Source organism: Chiloscyllium plagiosum, unplaced genomic scaffold (genome assembly GCF_037043375.1).
Source record: "Chiloscyllium plagiosum isolate Xiang-an unplaced genomic scaffold, Cpla_swu_hap1 HiC_scaffold_18, whole genome shotgun sequence".
Lineage (NCBI taxonomy): Eukaryota > Metazoa > Chordata > Chondrichthyes > Orectolobiformes > Hemiscylliidae > Chiloscyllium > Chiloscyllium plagiosum.
The window spans coordinates 13,622,423-13,646,712 of record NW_028270156.1 but is presented as its reverse complement, the minus strand read 5'-3'; the positions used below and the strand labels follow the sequence as shown (position 1 = coordinate 13,646,712).

Here is a 24,290-nt window from a genome sequence, read left to right as displayed (position 1 = left end):
AGGTCCTGGGGATTTGCCCACCATTATACATTTCAAGGCATCCAGCACTTCCTCCTCTGTAATATGGACGTTTTTCAAGATGTCACCATCTGTTTCCCCACATTCTATATCTTCCATATCCTTATCCACAGGAAAGACTGATGCAAAATACTTATTTATAATCCCCCCCCGCCCCCCCCGCTGCGGCTCCACACAAAGGCTGCCTTGCTGACCTTTGAGGAGCCGTATTCTCGCCCTAGTTACCCTTTTGTCCATAAATGTATTTGTAAAAACCCTTCGGATTCTCTTTAACTCTATTTGCCAAAGCTATCTAATATCCCCTTTTTGCCTTCCTGATTTCTCCCTCAAGTATACTCCAACTGCCATTATACACTTGTAGTGATTCTCTCGATCTCATCTGTCTACACCTGACATATGCTTCCTTCTTTTTCATAACCACACCCCAATTTCTCAACATCCAGCATTCCCTGCGCCAACTAGCCTTTCCTTTCATCCTAATAGTAATATACTTTCTCTGGATTCTCGTTATCTCATTTCTGAAGGCCTCCCATTTTCCAGCCGTCCCTTTACTTGCAAGCTTCTGCTCCCATAAAGCTTGTGAAAGTTCTTGCCTAATGCTTTCACATTTAGAACTTCAACCTTTAGAATTGGTTTATCCTTTTCCATCACTATTTTAAAACTAATAGAATGATGGTCACTGGCTCCCTCACTGACACCTCAGTCACCTGCCCTGCCTTATTTCCCAAAAGTAGGTCAAGTTTTGCACCTTCTCCAAGTAGGTACATCCACATACTGAATCAGAAAATTTTCTTGTACATACTTAACAAATTCCTCTTCATCTGAACCCTTAACACAATGGCAGTCCCAATCTATGTTTGGAAAGTTAAAATCCCCGTTGTTGAAACTTTATTGCTGGAACAGCACAGCAGGTCAGGCAGCATCCAGGGAACAGGAGATTCGACGTTTCGGGCACAGGCCCTTCTTCAGGAATGAGCAGAGAGTGTTCAGCAGGAGAAGATAAAAGGTAGGGAGGAGGGACTTGGAGGAGGGGAGTTGGAAATGTGATAGGTGGAAAGAGGTCAAGGTGAGGGTGATAGGTCGGAGTAGGATGGAGGCGGAGAGGTCAAGAAGAAGACTGCAGGTCAGGAAGGCGGTGCCGGGCTGGAAGGATCCTTCCAGCCCGGCACCGCCTTCCTGACCTGCAGTCTTCTTCTTGACCTCTCCGCCTCCATCCTACTCCGACCTATCACCCTCACCTTGACCTCTTTCCACCTATCACATTTCCAACTCCCCTCCTCCAAGTCCCTCCTCCCTACCTTTTATCTTCTCCTGCTGAACACTCTCTGCTCATTCCTGAAGAAGGGCCTGTGCCCGAAACGTCGAATCTCCTGTTCCCTGGATGCTGCCTGACCTGCTGTGCTGTTCCAGCAATAAAGTTTCAACTTTGATCTCCAGCATCTGCAGACCTCACTTTCTCCTCAAAGTTAAAATCCCCAACTATTATTCTTGCAGATAACTGAAATCTCCTTACAAACTTGTTTCTCAATTTCCCACTGACTATTAGGTAGTGAATAATATAATTCCAATAAGGTGACCATCCATTTCTTATTTCTCAGTTCCACCCAAATAACTTCCCTGGATGTATTTCCAGGAATATCCTCCCTAAGTACAGCTGTAATGCTATCCCTTATCAAAAATGCCATTCCCTCTCCTTTCTTCCCTGCAATTCTATTGTTTCTGTAGCATTTGTATCCTGATAATTAAGCTACCAGTCCTGTCCTTCCCGGAGCCATATTTCTGTAATTGCGATGACATCCCAGTCTCATGTTCCTAACCATGTCCGGAGTTCATTGGACTTCCCTTTAAGGCCTCTTGCATTGAAATTAGTGCAGTTTAATTTAGCATTCCTACCTTGTTCTCGGTTTTGTCCCTGACTGTTTGACTTTCTTCTTTTCGCAACTGTCTTTTCCTCACTATCTCCCTGTGTCCCACCCCTCCCCCCACCCTACTAAATCCTCCTGAACAGCTCTAGCAAATCTCCCTGGCAGAATATTAGTCCCCTTTCAATTCAGGTGCAATCCATCCTTCTTGTACATGTTCCTTTGACCTCAGAACAGTTTCCAATGATCGAAAAGTGTGAATCCTTTCCCCTTACACCAGCTCCTCAGCAATGCATTCATCTGCTCTATCCTCCTATTCCTACCCTCACTAGCTCAGAGCACCAGGAGTAATCTAGATATTATCGCCCGCGAGCACTTCCTTTTTAAATTCCTGCCTTCCTTTCTATATTCTCCTTTCAGAATCTCTTCCTTTTCCCTTCCTGTGTCGTTGCTTCCCATGTGTGCAATGACCTCCTGCTGGTCCCTCCCCCCCCCCTTGAAAACATTCTGCACCCTCCGAGACATCCTTGTTCCTGGCACTAGGGAGGCAACACACCATCCTGATTGTTCACTGCTGTGCCTCTGACTAGAGTGTCCCCTAACACAATTGATCTCTTGGAACCAGACGTACCCCTCATTACACTAGAGACCGTCTTGGTACCAGAAACTTGGTTGTTCATGCTACATTCCCCTGAAAGTCCATCACCCCTTACATTTTCCAAAGCAGCATACTTGTTTGAAATGGGGATAGCCACAGAAGACTCCTGTACTACCTGCCTACTCCTCCTATCTTTCTTAGAGTTATCCCATCCACCTGACTGTATCTGAGGCTTTTCTCCATTCCTATAACGGCCATCGATTACTCCCCCTCGCTCTTGTAAATTCTTCATTGCCTCTAACTGTTGCTCCAAACAATCCATTTGATCAGACAGGATTTGCAACCAATGACATTTATTGCAGATATAATCTTCAGTAATCTGTAAACCCTCCCTAAACTCGCACATCCGACAAGAAGAACACATCACTCTACCAAAGGCTATTCTGCTCCTTCCAAACTACAGCTCTAGAAAATAGCACCGTCTTATTGCTCTATAAAAGACTGCTGCAGGCTAAATTAATAGTTATGGCTTATATTTTTAAAATTTAATCAAGAGATAGATCCCAATAAAAACATATAAATCAAGAACAAACCCATTCTACTCACTATTGTAGATTTACAGCAAGGCTATACTTAAAACTATTCATTTATTTGTATCTGTGACCGCTCCCAAACAGGTTCCTCCAAGACCCGTTGTGAGTTTTGCAATTTGTGAATTTTTCCTAGCCACACTCGATGTCCAGCTATACATGAATTCAAACAGCAAAAGCAGTAACTGTGCAGGTTCACTGCTGTGTCAGTGAGCAGTGTAGGTTTCTTTCTCTCTCTCTCTCCCTCCCTTACAGACCATGTGCTTGCTGTCTTTGTCTGTCTTTCTCCCTTTTAAAAGTGCCATTGTTTTCACTTTTTTTTCTCCAAATTTCATAAACAATGCAACAACATATAAAACAGTTAATTGCTGCTCCTTGAATTCGAGGAAGTCACCTCCCAACTGACGATTATACAAGGTCATGCAGCCTGGTGCACAATACAAGTTATCTTCCATTTAACAAAATTGTCCCTTAGGAATAATCTACTTTGGTGAAAATTGATGTTGTCTCTTCCATCCAAATGGAACTGGAGACAGCAAATTAATGCTACGGTTGTATATGTGTAATTAAAAAAAAGAACTCTTGAATAGTAATAACCATTTCACTATTATTTACAAAACAACATGGAATAAAGTAGCACTTACATGTTAATTTCATGAAATTAATATTTTAAAAGATGCCAAGTGTGTACAATGCTTGTTTCTTATTTACAGTCAGTATTCAAAATATCTCAATTAAAATTTTTCAATGCTGATGCTAAGCAGGGACTTTGTATATATTTTCCAGTTGGAATATATAATCAACATATTTGCACACAAGTTGTATAGCAATAGCCACTTGGCTTGGAACAAAATTAGGATGTGCTCATTTTAGTTAATGATCCAATATTAGAATTGCTCTCATTGGATGGATTTCAACAAGAACAGTGGATAATAACTTCAGGATTAATTTTTCATTTAGGAGATCAATATCTTTTCTGCATCAATATTTTTGGCTCCTTACCCAAGATCTTTTATAAAAACATTTGTTCCCCTCACTCAGGTTTCTGCAATTCACAAGGGAAAGTTAAAGTTGTCAAATTGCCTTTCATGGGAAGCACCTCAAATGCATCAAGAGGTGCCAGTAACCACCTCATCAGTTCAAAAGAATGTTCTTCAAGAGCACTTTGCAAATAGTAAGGAAGTCCTTTTGATTGGAAGCAGGAGAATTCATTTTAAACTCAAGTGGAATGGTAGCAAGGATACCAGAATAATGTCCTGTTTGTCTTGCATAGCCTTAAGACCTTTTACTGCTGATGTAACAGGTAACAGCTTCTACAATATCGCCCCAAAGTAGTAATTCTTTGAGTGTCCTAAGTGGTGAAAATTAACAGTAGGAACTGGAGGTGGTATCATACTGCTTCATAGTGGGCTGACAATTAGCATGTTTTTGGAAAGCTGTCATTTTCAAGTTTTCATGGAGCATTACTCTGAGCAAGGAAATGGAAGATCTCAGAATGCATGATTAACATAATTTTTATTCATTCAATAAATGGGATATGTGTCACTGGCAGGGACAGCATTTATTGCACATTGATAGTTGCTTGAGAAGGTGGCAGTGAGCTACCTTCTTGAACTCATACAGTGCACATACTGTAGGTAGATGCACAATGCTGTCAGGGAGTGAGTTCCACAACTTTAACCCAGTGGCACTGATGGAATGGTGATATAGGCAAGTCAAGATGGTGAGTCTACCCAAAGTGGCTAAATGACCATGCCTCAGCCCCTGTCAGAGGTTGGCCTTGATTTACTGCGCTGGAAGCTGACTGAAGGTTGTGTTCATTGGCTTGACTGAGGACTATTACCCCTAAACTTTGAGACAGGGACATTACTTGAAGAACACGTGTTTTCTACATACTCTGCTGGCTCATGGTGCAACTGTTAGATTGACGTAGCACGGTGCTGTATAGAAACACATTCATTGCTTGATTGATGATTGCTGACAGCCATGAGAGACTTTTTGATTCTATTTGCCTTTTAGCACAGATACAGAGACATGGACCGCTTTGCTCTGGTTGAAGGGATAAAGTGCTAAAAGGCAAGGGTATTGTGAGCAATCAGGTAGGCATTAAGCGACTGAAAAGCTTTGAGAGGCACTTATTCAATCCTTCCCTGCACGCAAAGTATCTTTGCAGCAACATTCCATTTTTAATTGCTGGGAGCTTCAAAGTGCAGCATTAAAGGACAGAAGTGTTCTAGAATTAGGTGGGAGATGTACAATGATGGCACGGAGAGGCTGACGTGAGTCAGATTCCAGCATCCATGGCCAAAGGTGTGCATCCACTGTCTTGGGAACATGTCCAGAGACATTGGTGTAAGTGTCAGAGGCTGAGATTTGAAGAAGCAAGTGGTGAGCTGGAATTGCCAAGTACCTGCTTCATGTCAGGAATTCTCAGCATCTAATTTCTATTTGAAAGCTGATAGAACAGGATATGCATATTACCAAGGCAAGATCCAGCAACAACAAAGCTGATAATGAGCAAAATCAACTCCAGGACTGAAAAAAATCTCAAAAGAAAAGAGCAGCTTTTACAGTCACTAATCTCACCCATCCACCACTTTATGTCAATACTGTGGGCCCAGTAGCAGGTCAGAGCGTGGGAAACCTATTGATAAATAACTCATGACCTTACATACCAAAATTGTACATCAACAGGAGTACAATAAATTAGCCATCTACCTGGGTAACTTCAGCTCTAACACTAGAGGAGCTCAACATGTCCCAGGACAAAGCAATGCCTGCCAATAGCATCCTCCATATTAAAGATCTGTACCCTTCTCCTCCTCTACAGTAGCACAAGTATGCACTTTCAAAACCTACAACTTGCAGTGCTTAGAACAATGTCAACAGATGAATGGGACTAGATCACCTGGAAGTTTGTCTTCAGTCAGACACATTTTTGCCTTGGATGTGTACGGTCATCTCTTCATTGTTGCTGAACCAAAGTCCTGGAACCATCTCCCTAATAGCATTTTGTTTAACTAAACCACATTGACTGCCACGGTTCAACTTGGCAGCTCACGATCATTTTTCAGGGCTTATTAATGATTGGCAACTGCTGACAATTCCAAAATCCACTTAAAGAACTGTGGTGAAGGCAAGGAAGAGGGATTTATGAAGTAGGTTGTGATTCAGTGTGATGTGACTATGAATGGCTAATCAGTTTTCTATCATAACTATTTACACCTGTGTGCCAATGCAGGAAATATAATTCATGGAAGAAAACAAAAACTTTTGGCATAATGCTATTTCTTCTTGAGCTCTACTTATAATCAATGCAGCTACCGTACACCAACAAGTCCTTTCAGACCACTGAAATTAGTCAAGCAGACATTGTTCGTTATTAAGATAATCTTTTGTACTTGGCTCTCACTAACTGTACTTAACACTACTTGATTCCTGAAGAGATATGGTCAATCTAACCCATCCATTTATCTTTCTGTCCACTCAGAGCATCTCCATTATAGCCATATCCCAAAAGCTGTTATTCTCCTCTATAGTCTTTTTAAAAAATAGTACAACTCTTGGATCAATAGTGCATCATTCCTGGATAGTGACTGAAGATTTTTTTTTGCTTCATGCTAATGCAATCAGACTTAAATGCAATTTCTAACTCCTATCTCTGATATACATCAAAAGTCAAATCCTTGGGTGTATTTGGCACTCCTTCCAAGTGAAATGCTATGAGAAATCTATTGGTTAATTTTAAATCTATTCTGGTGGCAGCAACATAAATTCTGGAAAGCAGTTTTAAAACAAATGCTTATGTAAATTTGAGAAATTAACCAGAGTAATGTAACACTATAATATCACCAATTGGAGATACTTACAGAACTGCAAAAGAACAAAAAGGGAATTAAATACTCTACAAAAGCTTTATTTCTTACCTTGGAATCTGCTAAGGCATTGATGACATTTCCTAGAGCCAAGAGAGATCTATTAATATTTGCCCCCTCCCTGAAGCGAGCTTCTTTCATGTTCATGGCACTAATACGTTCAGATCCAGCTAAATCAACAAGGCACATTTTTGCAATTTTAATGTTTTGATGGATGCTTGCTGTTCTGTCTTGCTGCCTTAAATAAATCTGTAATATTAATGAACAGTATGAAAGATCTGCTGGGCCAAACCAAAGACTTGAGAATGATAACTGAAACGTGAAACATATACATCTATTGCACATTTTTTCAGCAAATACGTTGCAGACAAATAAATAAAGCAAACTATACACTTAGCTGGATATAAAAGCTTTGACTTTGAAATATCAAGTTCAGGTTTGAATGAGCAATCTCTCACTCATTTAATTTACTTCAAACCTTCTGTGCAGTTTAAACACAACTGGATATATAAATGTTTAAAAATAATTCCTTCAAGTAAACAATTCAAACAGATACCACAACCTTTTTACACCTAAAATGCAAGCCATTTATGATTCTTATGGCAAAAGATTCAAATACCTGCAATAGATCCATCTGTAAATCACAGGTAAGAAATTATAATAATGCAGATCTTTTAAAAAATTGTTTGGAAATATTGAGATGCTTTGATACAAAGGGACAAGTACTAACTCCAAATTGGTCAACAAAGATGATTTGCGTCTATACAATGCCTTTTATGATCTCAGGATATTTAAAAGTGCATTAAAGACAATGAGGTACTTTTGAACTGCAGTTGCTGTTGTAATGCAGGAGATTTATTTCAAAGTAATTTGCCACACCAGGCTGTTGGAGTTTATAACTTAAATGTTCTCAACCCCTAACAGAAAAGGTCACAAACAAACAGAAAGCAAACCCCCACCCTTGGATTTAGGAGAAGAAAGGACAATATTAAACAAGATTGATTATTTGTAGAATGATCATAGTTTATATAAGCACCTTTGAGACACAAAATGTTGAGGCACTTTGTGGGACAGTCGAAAGAACAATGAATCTTCAAGCTTGAAAGATCCAAGCAAAGAATTCAAACATGATAAGGATCTCACAGATTGTATGCAACATATTATATCAGGATATTATAGATATATTCTCCACATTTAGACATCCAGAAGTCAGATTATCCTAATGGGAGTCAAACAAATGACTTGGGATCATTTATGTCAAATTAAAATGGAAAAAGGGTCACCATTTGCAATTAAACAACACGTTTATGGGCATGGAGATGTTAAACTTGTGCTGCATGTTGAATTCCATTATTTCAGCAAGTCCTTTGTGAATGGTTCCAATACTGCAACATATTGCAAAACATCCAAATATACAAGTGTGTGTCCAAATATACCAATGTCCTCAGACAGTTAACAGAGGTTATGCCATAAAATGTGGAGAGGAAAGCTATTGATTATTCCCAGGAGATCCTCAGGATGTGTTCTGGAGACAATTCAAGGAATTAGTAGCACTGGTTGATCTCAGCCCCAAGGACAGGTCACACTGCAGAAAGTTTTAAGATCTGGTATGAGTGGTTAAAGTGTGAGCATTGATTTTTTTTTTCAAACAGCATATGGTACCAAATACACAGTCGCATCCATTGCTTCCTTCACTATACCCCTATCAGCTACCAAAAATTTCCATTCTTCACAAGGTCTTGCATGCAGACAGGTTAAAAAGCTCACAGCCCATGGCAATTAAAGCAATTCGGTAAAGTGAATTCTAAAAATATCTTAGTGGCAGGAAACAAAGAGTGATCGTTGAAGGGCGTTTTCATGATTGGAAGCTGGTGTTCATGGTGCACCACAGGACTTAGTGCCTTGCTGTTTATAGTGTGTATTAATGATTTAGTCATGAATGTAGGACAGATGATCATCAAGCTCACAGATGACACAAATTGGTGTGTGGTAAACAGTGGAAAGAAAAGCTGGAGGTAATGGCCTAATGGTGTTACTATTGACTATTTATCCAGAGACTCCTACTGGGGTCACATGTTCAAATGGCATGGCAGATGAAGAAATTTGAATTCAATAAAATCTGGAATTAAAACTATAATGAAGACTATGAAACTGGTGTAAATTCTCAGAAAAGCCTATCACTAATGTCCTTCAAGGAAGGAAATATGCAGTTGCTAACAGTGATGAAAGAAAGATGTGGAATTTGGAACTGTTGGTGAATTGAGGGATGCAAGTGAATTTAAATTATTTACTAGTAATACGAGTAATGATGTTAGCAACTCCTTCATAATCACCCCATTGCAAGAAAAAGTGGATACATCAGCAGGATAGAAGAAATGCATTCGATAGGACCAAGAGAAACCAAGATCATCTTTTTTTCTAAACTGCTCTCGATGCGGGTATGATACTGGAGGATTATGACATTGAACAGTTGAGGAAGCCTATTAGATGCAGTTTGCATAAATTGCAGCACAGATTGACACTAAATTAGAAACACCTGAGACACAAGAGGATTTGGAGTCCAAGTTCAGAATTCTCTCAGGGTTAAAATGCAGACATTCATTGCTAATATTACATGGCCAAAATACAAGAGCAAAGATGTACTACGGAGGTCGCATAAGGCTCTGGTCAGATGGCATTTGGAATATTGTGACTCATATCTAAGGAAGAATGTGCTAGCCTTGGAGGGGGTCAACAGGAGGTTAACAAGAATGAAGGACTGGTCTTAGGAGAAGTGGTTGAGTCCTCCGGGCCTGTACTTGATAGCGTTTAGAAAGATAGGGGCTAGAGGGATCTGATTGAAATGTACAGAATACTAAGGGGCTTGGAAACAGCAGACACGGGGGATGATATTTCCTCTAGTAGGAGAGACTAGGCCTCAAGGGCACAAATTCAGAATGAATAGATCACCTTTCAAACTGAGATGAGAAGGAATTTCTTCAGCCCGATGGTGGTGAATCTATGGAACACATTGCCACAGAGGTTACAGGGAGAGGACAGGAGAATGATTGAAAAACATATTAGCGATGGTCAAATGGCAAAGTAGATACAATGAGCAAAACTCGGTCCTGATTCTATATCTTATGATCATATAGAACTTGTGGGCTCCAAGGAAGAGAGGATGGTAGGTTCCAAAATGACTCAACAACAAAAGCAAGCAGCTATAAATCAATAGGAGTTTTATGCCTGGAAGATAGAGGATCAGCAATCATCCTGAATGGCAGAGCAAGCTCAAAAGGCCAAATGCCATATCCTGCTCCTAGTTTCTATGCTTATGTTAACACCCCATCTCTCAAAAGATCATTGTCTTGCATAGGCTGAGCACTATGCCATTGACTGCATGCACATTCTTCAAAGTTAAAAAAGATAATCAGGCTACCCATAATGTGTGCAAAATCTCAAGTTTGCTCCTCCTGCCCATGTCTGGCAGGAGGGAATGAGTCAAAATGCTTTTATCCTGTAGAGAACCTCAGCAATATTCCCTACTCCGTCGTAAATGGCAAGCTTTAAGATTGTGTAGCCTGAAAGGAAACAGAAACATAAATATAACAGCTTTGGTGATCAGAAATTATTTATTTTGCTCAGCTGATGCACTTATGACAGGAGCAAATAAGACTTAATTTCACCATTTTTGAGCCAAAGAAGTTTTGCGCAGAGTTCAGCACTGAAATCAGAATTGCTTCCTGAAGAATCTCTGCAGAATGGCTTCTCGTTTGGTGCCCATTGCTACCTCCTTCTTCCATGATCAAATGGCAAAGTAGACACAATGAGCAAAACTTGGTCCTGATCCTATACCTTATGACCATATAGAACTTGTGGGCCACTTTATGCTCAGGCATGTTGTTTAATTCTCAGAGCAAGCACCAGGATTCACATCCCGGATGACCAAAGTTAACAAGACTAGTTACACTACTTTACATTAGACTAAAGTTTGATTATCGAATAAACCTGCATAAAATATGCACATACAATGCTATCAGCAGCCAAAAGAAATGATCTAATAACTATTCCATGATTTTTTAAACATCATGCTTGCAGGGATAAGAAGTCTGTCACACTGTACAATATTGTGCTTATTTTTCACGAATGCAATGTTTAATCTATCCTGGCAGGTTTAAAAGTCACATTAATGATAAAAACAGCTAGATTAAAGATAAAAGTCCTTGACTACCTTAGGTTTTGTTGAAACCTATTTATAATTTAGCAATAATGAATTGAGTTTCTATTCACAGAATTACCTGAAAGACAGCATGAGAACGTGAAGAATTGGAGTTGACATCAGTTGGATGTTGAGTTCTATTTTTATTTCCATAATCCAACATCTGAAGGAGCTGTTTTGATGATGTCGGCTACAAAGGATTGTTACAACAGAAAGGCATTAAACTTCAGTCAATAGTTCTTTCAAAAATATTGAGATCTTAAAACAGAATACTCAAAATATTTTTGAGATTTATTTTCTTGTATTATTAAATTATCATGCCATGGACAACATTAATCTTTCAGTCCCAATATCTTTTTCTGCCTTGGCCACTAATGTGAAAATTCAAGGATTAATATTTGACGATTGGCAGGTAAGGAACAACATTAAAATCCCAAACCCACATTGTTAAGTATGTTCTCTATACCCACCAAGGGTGGGAGGTTAAGCTAGACCACCTTAGCCTGTTCAGAGATGCTATTACACACTTCTGGAGCAGGAGAGAGTTGAACCCAAGCATCCTGGCTCAAAGACAGGGACACTATTCTGGTGCTACAAGAGTTCTACCCCACTAATGATGATTTCATTTGTTTGTGTTACAGTGGTGCTCAATCAGACCCTACATGTGAGCTTTCTGGTGCATTTTTTAAAAATATTTTCCAATCAAGCTACTCAGATGTTGTTACATGTTATATTATTTATTATTACTGCAGATGTTATGATACTATAACTGCACCACAGATACCCCCTTCCCTCAACACATTTCACAATTTTAAAAGTTAATATTGAAAAGGTGAAGTGCTGTTTTAATTTGGGAAAGAGACTGTGCTTCTGGTGTCAAAACAATGTGTCATATTTTTACCATACCATACACCTTGCTGTTTTGTTGGATTATATTGGTACCAGCAACATAGGTAGGAAGAGGGAGTTTTTGAAAGTAGGGAGTTTGGAAGAGATTGAAATTAGGAAGAGAAAAGCAGACCCTCAACAGAAGTAATCTCAGGACACATCCCAGTGCCAAGTGCTAGTAAGCACAAAACAACAGGATCAGTCCATTGAACATATGGCTCAAAAAATGGTTTCAGAGAGGGCATCAGATTTGAGGCACTAGGATCAGTTCTGGTGTATATGGGACTTACACAAGCTGGATGGTTTACATCTCAATAGGACTGGGACTAATATCCTCACTAGGAAATTTGCTCATGCCGTTGGAGTTTGTCTAAAGTAGCTTGTCAAGGGATGGTGGTCCGAGGGGAAGCCCAAATTGAAAGTGAGTCAAACTGGCAACAGACAGTAGAAAAGCTGTGAGAGAGATTAGAAGAGCAGATGTAGGAAAGATATTTCCCCTGGTATGGGAAGTCCAAGACCAGGAGATACAGCAAAAAAAAAATAGGCATGTTATTTACAACTGAAATAAGGAGAAATTGTTTGAATCAGAGTTGGGAATCTTTGGAATTATCTACCCCAGAGGGCTGTGGAAACTCAGTTTTTGAGTACATTTAAAACAGAAATTGAAGAATGTTCAATTATCGTGATTATGGAGTTAAGGCACTTAAGTGTTTGATTGACTGTGGCCATAATAAAATGAAGGAGCAGGTTCAATGGGCTAAATGTCTTGACTCTTTTAATGCTGTATACAATAAGCTATGTTACAGCATGGCACTACTGCTTCAGCTAAATACACCTGAGGTAGGTAAACAAGCTTTTGTCAAGAGTGCAAGAATTGCTTGAAGTACTTTCCAGTGACAAAAGTATTCAATATTTGGATAAATTCAAGTCAAGGTTTGGACAGCACAGTGCCAGGGACCTGGGTTTGATTCTAGCCTCAGGCGAGTGTCTGTGCAAAATTCACACATTCTCCCTGTGTCTGCGTGGGTTTTCGCCAAGTGCTCAGATTTTCTCCCACAGACTAAGGATGTGTAGGCTAGATGAACTGGCCATACGAAATTGCCCATTGTGTTCAAGGATGGAGAGGTTTGGTGTGTTAGCCATGGGACATGCTGGATTACAGGGAAAGAGTAGGGAGGGGGGTCTGGCTGGGGTGCTTTTTGGAGGGTCGGTGTGGATTTGTTGGGTCGAATGGTCTGTTACCACACTGTTGGGATTTTATTAATTGCAAAGAACAGTTTTGAAAGGTGGCATTTAACAGAATTTAAAACTTGATAACATTAGCTACACAAACAAACATAAGGCTAGAGAAAAGTGCTGGGGAGTGGGATCAGCAATAGTGCTCTTGCAGCAAATCAGCACAGGCTTAATAGGTTAAATGGCCTTCTTCTGCATAGCCTATCTTCTTTAACTTGATGCTATTCTCGATAAAGGAGAATTGCCAGATTACGTTTCAAAAATGTTTATTCCAAAAACGGGTCAGGACAAAAAGATTCTCAGTTTGGGTTCATTGAAATGATCACAATTTTTGAAAAATTCTACCTTGTGTAGTGTTAATCCCTGGACAATGATTCCACCTTGAGCATCCTCCCGTACAGCCAGAGATCTAGAATTGGTCAACAGATCCCGGACTTCCTCGTTGTAAACCTTAAAATAAATTCAACTTTATCAGAATTACAACATGTAAGCTTCACTTCATATATCTGTACTTACTATGTGAACGGAACCTGTTAAACTAATGCATTTTTAATCTATCATGGTCATTCCCATCTCTCCCATGCCAATTTCCAACTTCCCCCACTTCCATCATGAAGTGGTGACTTCAATCTAGTCTTCAAATGAAGTTCAGACGCATGCATCTGCGACAGACATGGCAGAATGATCAAGTGTGGAATGATCAATGATAACTCTTATTAGCTAATGATGTAGAATTCAATATGGACGAAAACAAACTGTAGTTCAAATTCTTGTTCCAGCGGAAAATAGCTAATTTAAGAGACACCAAAAATGACGACAAAAGCTCTTAGATATACAACTTTGTTCTCTGGATGTGTATACTCAGCTATTAAGGCGGTCTCATGGGATACTTCACTTTAAGCACAGAAACACAGCTGATCTGTGTATTTAACCCAAAGTAAGAAGAAAATAAACTTAACAGGATCTGAAAAATAACCAGCATGCTCAGAAAAGTAACACACTGGGCATACATTAACTCAATTTTAAACAATAAAATTGAACACATTTCCTGATCAGCATACTGCATTACACTGATGTAGAGGAGACTTATTATAGGGCATTTTCTCTTAGCTCTTTGATTCGTTTGCAAAAGTATTTTCTCTTCCTTGAACGTCACAAAAACTTTGTTTCCTGCTCCAACAGGAGCCTCAAAGCAATAATTGCACCTTATGATGGGAAAGTAATACTTAGAAAGCACACTTCAAAACTAAAGCCAGCAAATTTATCATCTGTCCTGAATTATATGCTGAAAAGCAATTAAATACTGATTGCTTAGTAAGGCAACTGTGGAGTTGAATCAATTAAACTGTGCTCCTTACACTAGCAAACATTGTCAGATCAAAGTACACCTGTTCCTATTTTTGCTTGGAGGTTATAATGTGATCTGCCTATGACAATTCAGGATGAGGCGGGTGGCATGCAAACTTAATGCTGCCTGCTCATTTATACAAGCAGGTCCAATAATCGAAGATACCAGCACACGTTCTAACAAGCCTCCAACTTTTAAAGGCAATTTGTTCCTCTTAAACAGAGAAGCTGTAATGAATTGCAGCAGACTGCTGAATGTTTTGCTACAGTTTTACACAGAGGAATTGCAGGAGGCAGCTTCCAGATTCAGAGATGCAGCACCCAAGGGCTGAATTACTGAGATAGAAGGAGTGATGCTTTTTCATAGAGTTAGGGTCAGGCGACCTTAAGATAAAGCACTCGAGATTAGCTGGCAGACGAGGTCAATACTAGATTTCAGGCAAAGGTCTGGCAACACTATATGAAGTTTGAAGACCTTGTGGGGGTTGTACAGCAATGCCAATTAACACATCTTAACATGACATCTCATATTTAAACCATTACTCAAGCAGGAGCCCCTCGTGCTCAAGACTCAAATAACATTCATATATTCTTCCACACCCTCAAATACAGGACTTTCTAATTATGTCACAACTTTCCATTGTGATGCACAGACTTACTGTCCTCTCAGGGTGACACAGTATTTTGACTTCTGTTATTGCGACCTGACCTGTACATTGGCATTGCCTCATATCCAGTCAGCTCAAACTACTGGTACCCTTGCTGAGATGGCGCACATTGAAGCGAAGTCTTCAACATCCAATGGTACTGAAGGACACATGAATGGATGAATCAGGAGTCCGGGTGATGTGATTAGGTATGGCACAGTCTCCAAGGGAAGATGCAAAGGTGAATTCATTTGTGTCTGTAAAACTAGACAATTGTCTAAAGAAAGTTAATGAGAAGATATTCGTGGATACCCTTACTTGTTGAATAATGGCCAAGACAACACTATGACAGGGAGATTCAGATTAATATAACATCAGATCTGTCATGCTCAGTGAGAACAGTTTCATTGAAAGAACATCAATGAGACATCCTCCTCGCCTTCTGAGATGGTCTCTAGTTTACTGGAGATGATGATCAGTCTCTTATGGCAACAATGAAGAAGGGCTTATGCCGGAAACGTTGATTCTCCTGCTCCTCAGATGCTGCCTGGCCTGCTGTGTTTTTCCAGCACCACATTTTTCAACTCTGGTCTCCAGCATCTGCAGTCCTCTCTTTTCTCCCAATGTTATGGAGGATACAAGAATGGCAAACTTGAAACCTGCCTGGCTTCCCAATGTATTGTTAAGCCCCTTCAAATTCTTGCTGCAAGGTCACCTCTTATTCTTCTAAAGAACATACACAATTTACACAGTTTTCAATTTGGAACAGATTTTCCAACCCAAAGACCATTCACGTGAAACTTGCCTGTACTACCTCAAATGCAAATACATTACATCGTCACTTAAAGTTGCACTTTTCAGGAATGCAACTGCAAATGAAACAAGTTTAAGTGAATCAGCTTTTCCCCATCAAAACCAATGTCAAAACTGGATTTACGTTCTCCAGGACCTTTATGCAAGATGAAATAACATTTCCAGTTTAAATGTAACTGTCGCTTCATGAATTCTTTCAGACCTGAGTTTTTCCAGCATTTTGTGTTTAATTCAGATTCCCAACCAGCATACTCAATATTTTGCTTTTAACGAAGAAATACTGTCACATTGCTAAATTATTTTATTGGTAAATGAAATAACTTTTAAAACAAAAATAGTGTGCTTACTTTCTATTAACGCCACCTCCTTGCCTTTTCAGTTTCCAAAACCTCGTACTTGCCACAAATCACACTTCCAGCAGACTTACAATCTTATTCGCCACAACCATCTGATGAATGGGCAGTGCTCTGAAAACTAGTGTATCAGTCCAATACTGGTGTCTCCAAATCACTCCTGCAGTCTCTGGTTCAGCATCTCTGCCAGTTCCTAAGCCACCCAGTCTCTGAATCCTTCCTTTCATCAAATGCCTGACTCCCTTGCTGTGAAGTGAAGGGTCTCAAAATGAACAATAGAGACAGGAAAATAGTTTCCACTTGTAGCAGATAAGAAACAAGCAGTGAGAGGGTGAAGGAGCAGCAGAGGCTGCAAACTGGGGGCATTAGTGGCAAGACAAGGGGTCAGTGTTCAAAATAGACTGGATGACCAATGAGAGAAAAGTCACAACCAATGCATATAAGAAACAGATTTTACAAGGAGTAACTCTACTAATTGCAGATTCTGTCTCTTCCACATTAACGGCTTTCACTTCTCTAATCACAACTTTCCTCCCATCTACTGTTGAGCAGCAAAGAATGGGAGAAAATGATTGCGATTGGAGAAATACTCTAGCTGGTCTTATTGGTGCCATCAAAAGGAAACAGTTTTGATGAGAAAGGTTTCAAGGCTCTGGTTAAATCAAGGAATGAAGGTCTCTGGTCTTAATATATTGGAGAATGAATTATTGGGTGAGGGTTATGAAACTTCAAAGTGATTCAACAACAAGATAGCAATGCTGACGGATTGAAAAACCTGCAATGCTGTCATAAACAAGTCACTTTCAGCTGCAGATAGTGACTATAGTTATGGCTGTAATGCTATATGATCAGACATAAGGCATGATATGAGAAGTCAAATTTACCATTGTTGAGTTTGATAGTTTGATTTTTGTAGAACAAACATCACAATAATAATCAATTCACTGCTGTAAGTAAGCTCTAAAACACAAATCTGAAATGTCATTGTTCTGTATGTAGGTATTTGTGCTTTTGTAATATTTTTTGACATATGATAGTCAGAATATTAACAGGAAAACACTTCAGAAGGAATTTTAAACTGTCTGGTTTCATGAAATTTATTAATTATAGTCACAGAACAGAGGAGCTAGATATAGAATGAAGATCCATTTGAGTTGCTACCCAAACATGTGGAATGGTAGACCTCTGTGGGGATATTATGACTTTTAAAAAGACATTAGTGTCTTTTCGGTCTTCGTGTCAACTCTTTAGATATAAACAGGGTCAAGAAGAAACAAAGAGGAAAACCAAATCAGCACGTCTGGAACATCTATGGAGAAAATGTAGAGCTAATATTTTGGGTCCAATTACCCTTTTTCAGGCTCACTGTATTTTTGTAGCAAACTCTGTTTTTGTTCCTATGACGGCATTGTTTGCTTTCAATACACTTTTTCACGCACTTCTAGACCTCCTTTACTTCTTTCTTCTTCCCTGGTTTACTATCAGCAATCCCTTTGTCTGGCTAACATTGATTCCCCCCCTTCACCCTCTCTCTCTCTCTCTGGACTTCTCCAGCTATCTGCTTTCCCCTCCTTCACCCCCATTCTAAATGCAAATATTACCTTTTCCTCTGTGCTCTTAGTTCTAAAGAAATGTTATTGGACTTGAAACATTAATTCTGCTTTCTCTCCAGGATGCAGCCAATTTTGAAGGTATTAGGCAAGAACTTTCAAAAGTTGATGCAGATGCCTCAACTGAGTGAGATGTTCACAGGTAAAGGGATGTCTGCAAAATGGAAAACCTTCAAAAATGAGATAATGAGAGTCCAGAGAGAGTATGTTCCTGTTAGGGTAAAAAGGCAAGGCTGGTATGTATACGGAATGCTGGATGACTAGAGAAACACAGGTTTTGGGTCAAGAAAAAAAAAAGGAGGCAAAATGTGTCAGGTATACACAGCAGAAAATCGAGAGATTCCCTAGAAGAGTATAAAAGTATTAATAATATACTTAAGAAATCAGGAGAGCAAAAAGGGGACACGAGTTGGCTTTGACAAATAGGGTTAAGGAGAATCCAAAGGGATTGTACAAATACATTAAGGACAAAAGTGTAACTAGGGAGAGAACAGGGCTCTTTAAAGATCAGCAGATGCCAGCAAAACTGCAGTAGGTGGAGGAGATACTAAATGAAAACTGTGCATCAATGTTTAGTACAGAGAAGGATATGGAAGATAGAGAATGAGTGGAAATAAAGAGTGATCTCTGGAAAAACGTCCATATTACAGAGGTGGTGCTGCCGAACATCTTAAAATCCCCAGGACCTGATCAGGTGTACCCCAGAACTCTGTGGGAAGCTGGGGAGGTGAATGCTGGGTCCTACGCTGAGAGATTTGTATCATTGACAGCCACAGGCAAGGTACCAGAAGACTAACGTGGTTCTACTGTTTAGGAAACATGGTAAGGAAAAGTCAGGAAGCTATAGACACATGAGCCCAACATCAGTGGTTGGCAGGTTGTTGGAGGGTATCCTGAGGGATTGGATTTACACGTATTTGGAAATACAAGGACTGATTAGGGATAGTCAACATGACTTTGTGCGTGGGAAGTAGTGTCTCACAAACATGATTGTTGTCTTTTGAAGAAGTAACAAAGAGGATTGATGAGGGCAGAGCAGTGGATGTGATCCAAATGACTTCAATAAGGCATTTGACAAGATTTCTCATAGCAGACTGGTCTCTACAGTTACAGCATACGGAAGAGGGAGAACTAGCTACTGTACACAAAACTGGCTCAAAAGGTAGAAGACAGACAGTGGTGGTGGAGGGCTGCTTTTCAGACCTGAAGCCTGTGACCAGAGGTGTGCCACAAGGATCAGTGCTGGATCTAGTACTTCTAGTAATTTTATATAAATGATGTGGATGTGAACAGAGAAGGTATGTTAGCAAGTTTGCAGAGGACACCAAAATTGATGGTGCAGTGGACAGCAAAGAAGGTTACTTCAGAGTACTGCGGGATCGTGATCGGATAGGCCAACAGGCCGAGGAATGTCAGATGGAGTTTATTTTAGGTATTCAAAGTTTGTGCGAAGATTTGTAGCTCGGGTGCTCGTTGTTGTGGGTCTGTTCGCCGAGCTGGAAGTTTTTGTTGCAAACATTTCGTCCCCTGGCTAGGCGACATCATCAGTGCTTGGGAGCCTCCTGCGAAGCGCTTCTTTGATGTTTCCTCCGGTGTTTATAGTGGTCTGTCCCTGCCGCTTCCGGTTGTCAGTTTCAGCTGTCCGCTGTAGTGGTTGGTATATTGGGTCCAGGTCGATGTGTTTGTAGATGGAGTTTGTGGATGAATGCCATGCCTCTAGGAATTCCCTGGCTGTTCTCTGTCTGGCTTGCCCTATGATAGTAGTGTTGTCCCAGTCGAATTCATGTTGCTTGTTGTCTGCTTGTGTGGCTACTAAGGATAGCTGGTCGTGTCGTTTCGTGGCTAGTTGATGTTCATGTATGCGGATTGTTAGCTGTCTTCCTGTTTGTCCTATATAGTGTTTTGTGCAGTCCTTGCATGGTACTTTGTACACTACATTAGTTTTGCTCATGTTGGGTATCGGGTCCTTCGTTCTGGTGAGTTGTTGTCTGAGCGTGGCTGTTGGTTTGTGTGCCGTTAGGTGTCCTAGTGGTCGCAGTAGTCTGGCTGTCAGTTCCGAGATGCTCCTGATGTATGGTAGTGTGGCTAGTCCTTTTGGTTGTGGTATGTCCTCGTTCCGTGGTCTTTCTCTTAGGCATCTGTTGATGAAGTTGCGCGGGTATCCGTTTTTGGCGAATACCTTGAAGAGGTGTTCCTCCTTTTTTTTTGCAGTCCTGGTGTACTGCAGTGTGTTGTGGCCCTTTTGAATAGTGTCCTGATGCAGCTTCATTTGTGTGTGTTGGGGTGGTTACTTTCATAGTTTAGGACTTGGTCTGTGTGTGTGGCTTTCCTGTATACTCTTGTAGTGAATTCTCCATTCGGTGTTCTCTGTACCACCACGTCTAGGAATGGGAGTTGGCTATCCTTTTCTTCTTCTCTCGTGAATCGGATTCCTGTGAGTGTGGCGTTGATGATCCGGTGTGTTTTTTCTATTTCTGTGTTCTTAATGATTACAAACGTGTCATCGACATACCTGACCCAGAGTTTGGGTTGCATTTGTGGTAGGACTGTTTGTTCTAACCTTTGCATAACTGCCTCTGCTAAGAGTCCTGAGATTGGTGATCCCATGGGTGTTCTGTTGATTTGTTCGTAAATCTGGTTTATTTTAGGTAAATGTGAGGTGCTGCATTTTGGAAAGGCAAATCAAGGTAGGACTTATATACTTAATGGTCAGGTCCTCGAGTGTGTTGCTAGATCGAGACACCTTGGAGTTCATAAGACTCTTGAAAGTAGATCCTAGGTAGATAGGATAGTGAAGAAGGCGTTTGGTATTTATTGGTTAGTACATTGAATACAGGAGTTGGGAGGTCATGATGTGGCATATTGGAATACAGCATGCAACTTGGGTCTCCCTACTATAGGAAGAATGTTGTGAAACTTGAATGGCTTCACAAACGATTTACAAGGACATTACCAGGGTTGGAGCTATGGGGAGAGGCTGAATAAGCTGGGGCTATTTTCCCTGGAGCATCGGAGACTTATGGGAGACCTTATAGAGGTTTATAAAATCATGAGAGGCATGGATTGGGTAAACAGACAAGGGTTTTTCTAAAACTAGAGGGCAAAGGTTTAAAAATTGAGAGGGTAAAGGCTTAAAAGGGACGCAAGGGAACTTTTTCACGCAGAGGGTAGTGCATGTATGGAATGAGCTGCCAGAGGAAGTGGTGGAGGCTGGTACAATTGCAGCATTTAAAAGGCACCTGGATAGGCATATAATATGAAAGGTTGAGAGGGATATGGGTCAAATGATGGCACATGGGACTAGATTAATTTAGGATATCTGGTCAGCAGGGACAAGTTAGATCAAAGGCTTATTTCTGTGCTGTATATTTCTATGACTCTATGCTGCTACACTTGCTGAGTTTCTCCAGCAGTTTATTTGTTTCAGATCTCTACTGTTCATATTTCTTTGTTTTCTGTAAAGGAGGAACTAAATAGATTAGAGGAAAGCTTGTGATGATATTTCAAGGAATATATAACTGTTTTGTGTTGGTTGAGTAAAAATAGAGCACTGGAGGAAAAATGCAAGTTTTTCTGTGCATTAAATATCAAGGGATCACCAACCACACAACTGATCTATATACCTTGATCTCATCGTTTAAACAAATATAAGGAGATTAAAGAAAGATGCCAGTTATATCTTAAAATAAATGAATTAGATTGAGAAGAATTAACTTCTGTGGAGTGTTTATAAATGAAGTTTACTGAAATGATGAGAAATCAATTTCTAGTTTTTAAATGTCCCATGGATAAGTCCTGTGTTATCTGCCTGTTAAATGTGCTATTTCAGAATCGTGATTTTGAAACATATTTCAGTAAGAATGTTATAATCCTGTACCCTCATTTGCGTAATTATTTATTCTATTCAACTCTGAATCCTCACACCAGTTCAAGTGTCACAACATAATCTTTCCCTTCAAACATTACAATATTGTCATATTGGCAACTGCCATCCACAAACAGGAAACCCAAATCATAACAGTGATAACAGCAGTACTCAAGATGGTGAGAAATGTCATCCTGTAGTATTGTACCCATAGGGATTAATAGTATTGTTAGACAGGGGATTTTAATATGAATTTTCAGTTTGAAATCTGGGTGAAAACCATTCTGATTTATATTTGGTACTAACTTCGGCTAAGTATGATGCTAATTTTGCGATTCACATTTCCAACCCTCTCATCTTTGTGGTGTCCAGTTCATGCTACTTTAAAACTGAGGGAAGCATGTGTACAGGAAGCTACATACATAAATACACAAGGCTCTGTTCTATGTAAACAGAAAGAACATGCATCTGCACTGTGCATGCTTGAATTTAACAGAATAGCCAACAGTTACAGATTCGTTAGTCAGGGCATTGACTGACTTCTCGGGGCAATCTGCCCGCTTCAAAAAGTCAAACGTTGTTTAAATTAAGTGTCCACTAACATTAATTGACATATCCTCCATGACAACACCACCAAGTAATCAGTTCACTTGACAATCGATCAGCACTAAGTGGAAGGACTGGCTCACTCCTTCAAATGATATTCTTTAGAATTGACTTGATGAATGCAAGGCAAAAAAGCTTTGCCAAAATGTATTTTTTTCAAAGAAGTCGAAGGTGCATTTAGGTAGCACCTGTTTCCTTTGGCATTCATGCAGGAAGTATAGTTAATCGCAGGTGACACTCTGTCGGATGGCATTGGTTTTTCATTTTCAGGCCAGTTTTAGCGTATTGCGCCAATTGGTGTTAGCGAGATTTGAGAAGATTTGTAAGAGGATTAAATTACAACTTCCAGATGTGGACAGGAAAGATTTCTTAGCAGCATTAGAAGCAATTCTGAAAGACAACGAACTCACAAAAGACACCCAGCAAACCATCAGACCGTCGCACCGATATTAAGCAGGAGAAAGGAAACAAACAAGAAAAGAAAGTACTAGAAGGACTGAAAAAGAGATAAAAATATTGTTATCCTACTTGCAGACAAAGAACGTTTGACAGTCATTTTAAATCGAACGGACTACATTAAGAAGGTTGTAGATACCAACATGTGGCAATAAACCTAGCCCCACAACTAGAGAACCGAATCACAGCCCTATTAAAAAAAACTTCAGAAATCTGGAGAATTAAGACAGACAGACTTCCATAAAATGAAATCAGTTGGATCCAACACAACACGCTTCTACGGATTACTCAAAATTCACAAACCAGGAGTCCCCCTCAGACCGAGAGTCTTGCTACCTGGAACACCAACGTACAGATTAGCCAAGGAGCTACACCAAAGACTAAAACCCTTGGTAGAAGTCTCTTGCCACTCCACCCAAGAATTCCTAAATACCAAAGGCACCAAGATGAAAGAGGATGAAATATGGTCTCCTTTGATGTAACAGCCCTGCTCACATTCATCAACATCAACCTGAAAATGTGTTGCATGATTCCTGAAGAAGGGCTTATGCCCGAAACGTCGATTCTCCTGTTCCCTGGATGCTGCCTGACCTGCTGCGCTTTTCCAGCAACACATGTTCAGCTCTGATCTCCAGCATCTGCAGACCTCACTTTCTCCTCAACATCAACCTGGCCAAGGAAACTGACTACACTATTAGAAGAATCAAAGACACGTACACCAAACATCAACTTCATCAGCAAGGAAAACATTGTCAAGCTAGTGGACCTATGCCTCACCACTCACTTCACTTGCAACAACAAAATCTACACAAACCAATGGAACACCCATGGGATCTCCGATATCAGGGTTCTTAGCAGAGGCAGTAATGCAGAGACTTGAACAACTCTGCCAACTAACGAACCCAAAATGTGGGTTCGCTACACAGATGACACCTTTATCATCACTCAACGAAACAAAGTAGAGGAATGCTTCAAGACCATCAATATTACCCTTACTGGCATAAATTTCCTCAAAGAAGAGGACATCAACAACAAACTGCCATTCTTAGATGTCATAGTAGAGTGAACAGCCACTAAAAAACTTCAAACCAGCATCTACAGGAAAACAACACATACGGACCAAATACTGAACTACAGAAGCAATCATCCCAACATTCACAAATGAAGCTGTATTGGAACATTATTTCAATGTGCCACCACACACTGCAGCACAGAGGAACTATGCAGAGCAGAGAAAAATCACCAATACAGTGTATTCAAAAAGACTGGGTACCCAATGAACACAGTCCGCCAATTTCTCAGCAACAGACCCAAACAAGCAGGCAAAA

General features: G+C 40.1%; 1 protein-coding gene across 4 annotated transcripts in view; it reads right to left on the bottom strand.

Moving 5' to 3' along the window:
* The window catches only part of kif18a (kinesin family member 18A), a 109,319-nt gene that overhangs the window by 70,721 nt on the left and 14,308 nt on the right, over window positions 1-24,290 (bottom strand). For all 4 annotated transcript variants that reach the window (XM_043705435.2, XM_043705436.2, XM_087996306.1 and 1 more), the window contains exons 4-6: window positions 13,611-13,715; window positions 11,221-11,331; window positions 6,995-7,192 (exon numbers count right to left, since the gene is read on the bottom strand). In XM_043705435.2, the coding sequence (XP_043561370.2) occupies window positions 6,995-7,192; window positions 11,221-11,331; window positions 13,611-13,715 (414 nt within the window). The remainder of the gene's footprint in view (window positions 1-6,994; window positions 7,193-11,220; window positions 11,332-13,610; window positions 13,716-24,290) is intronic.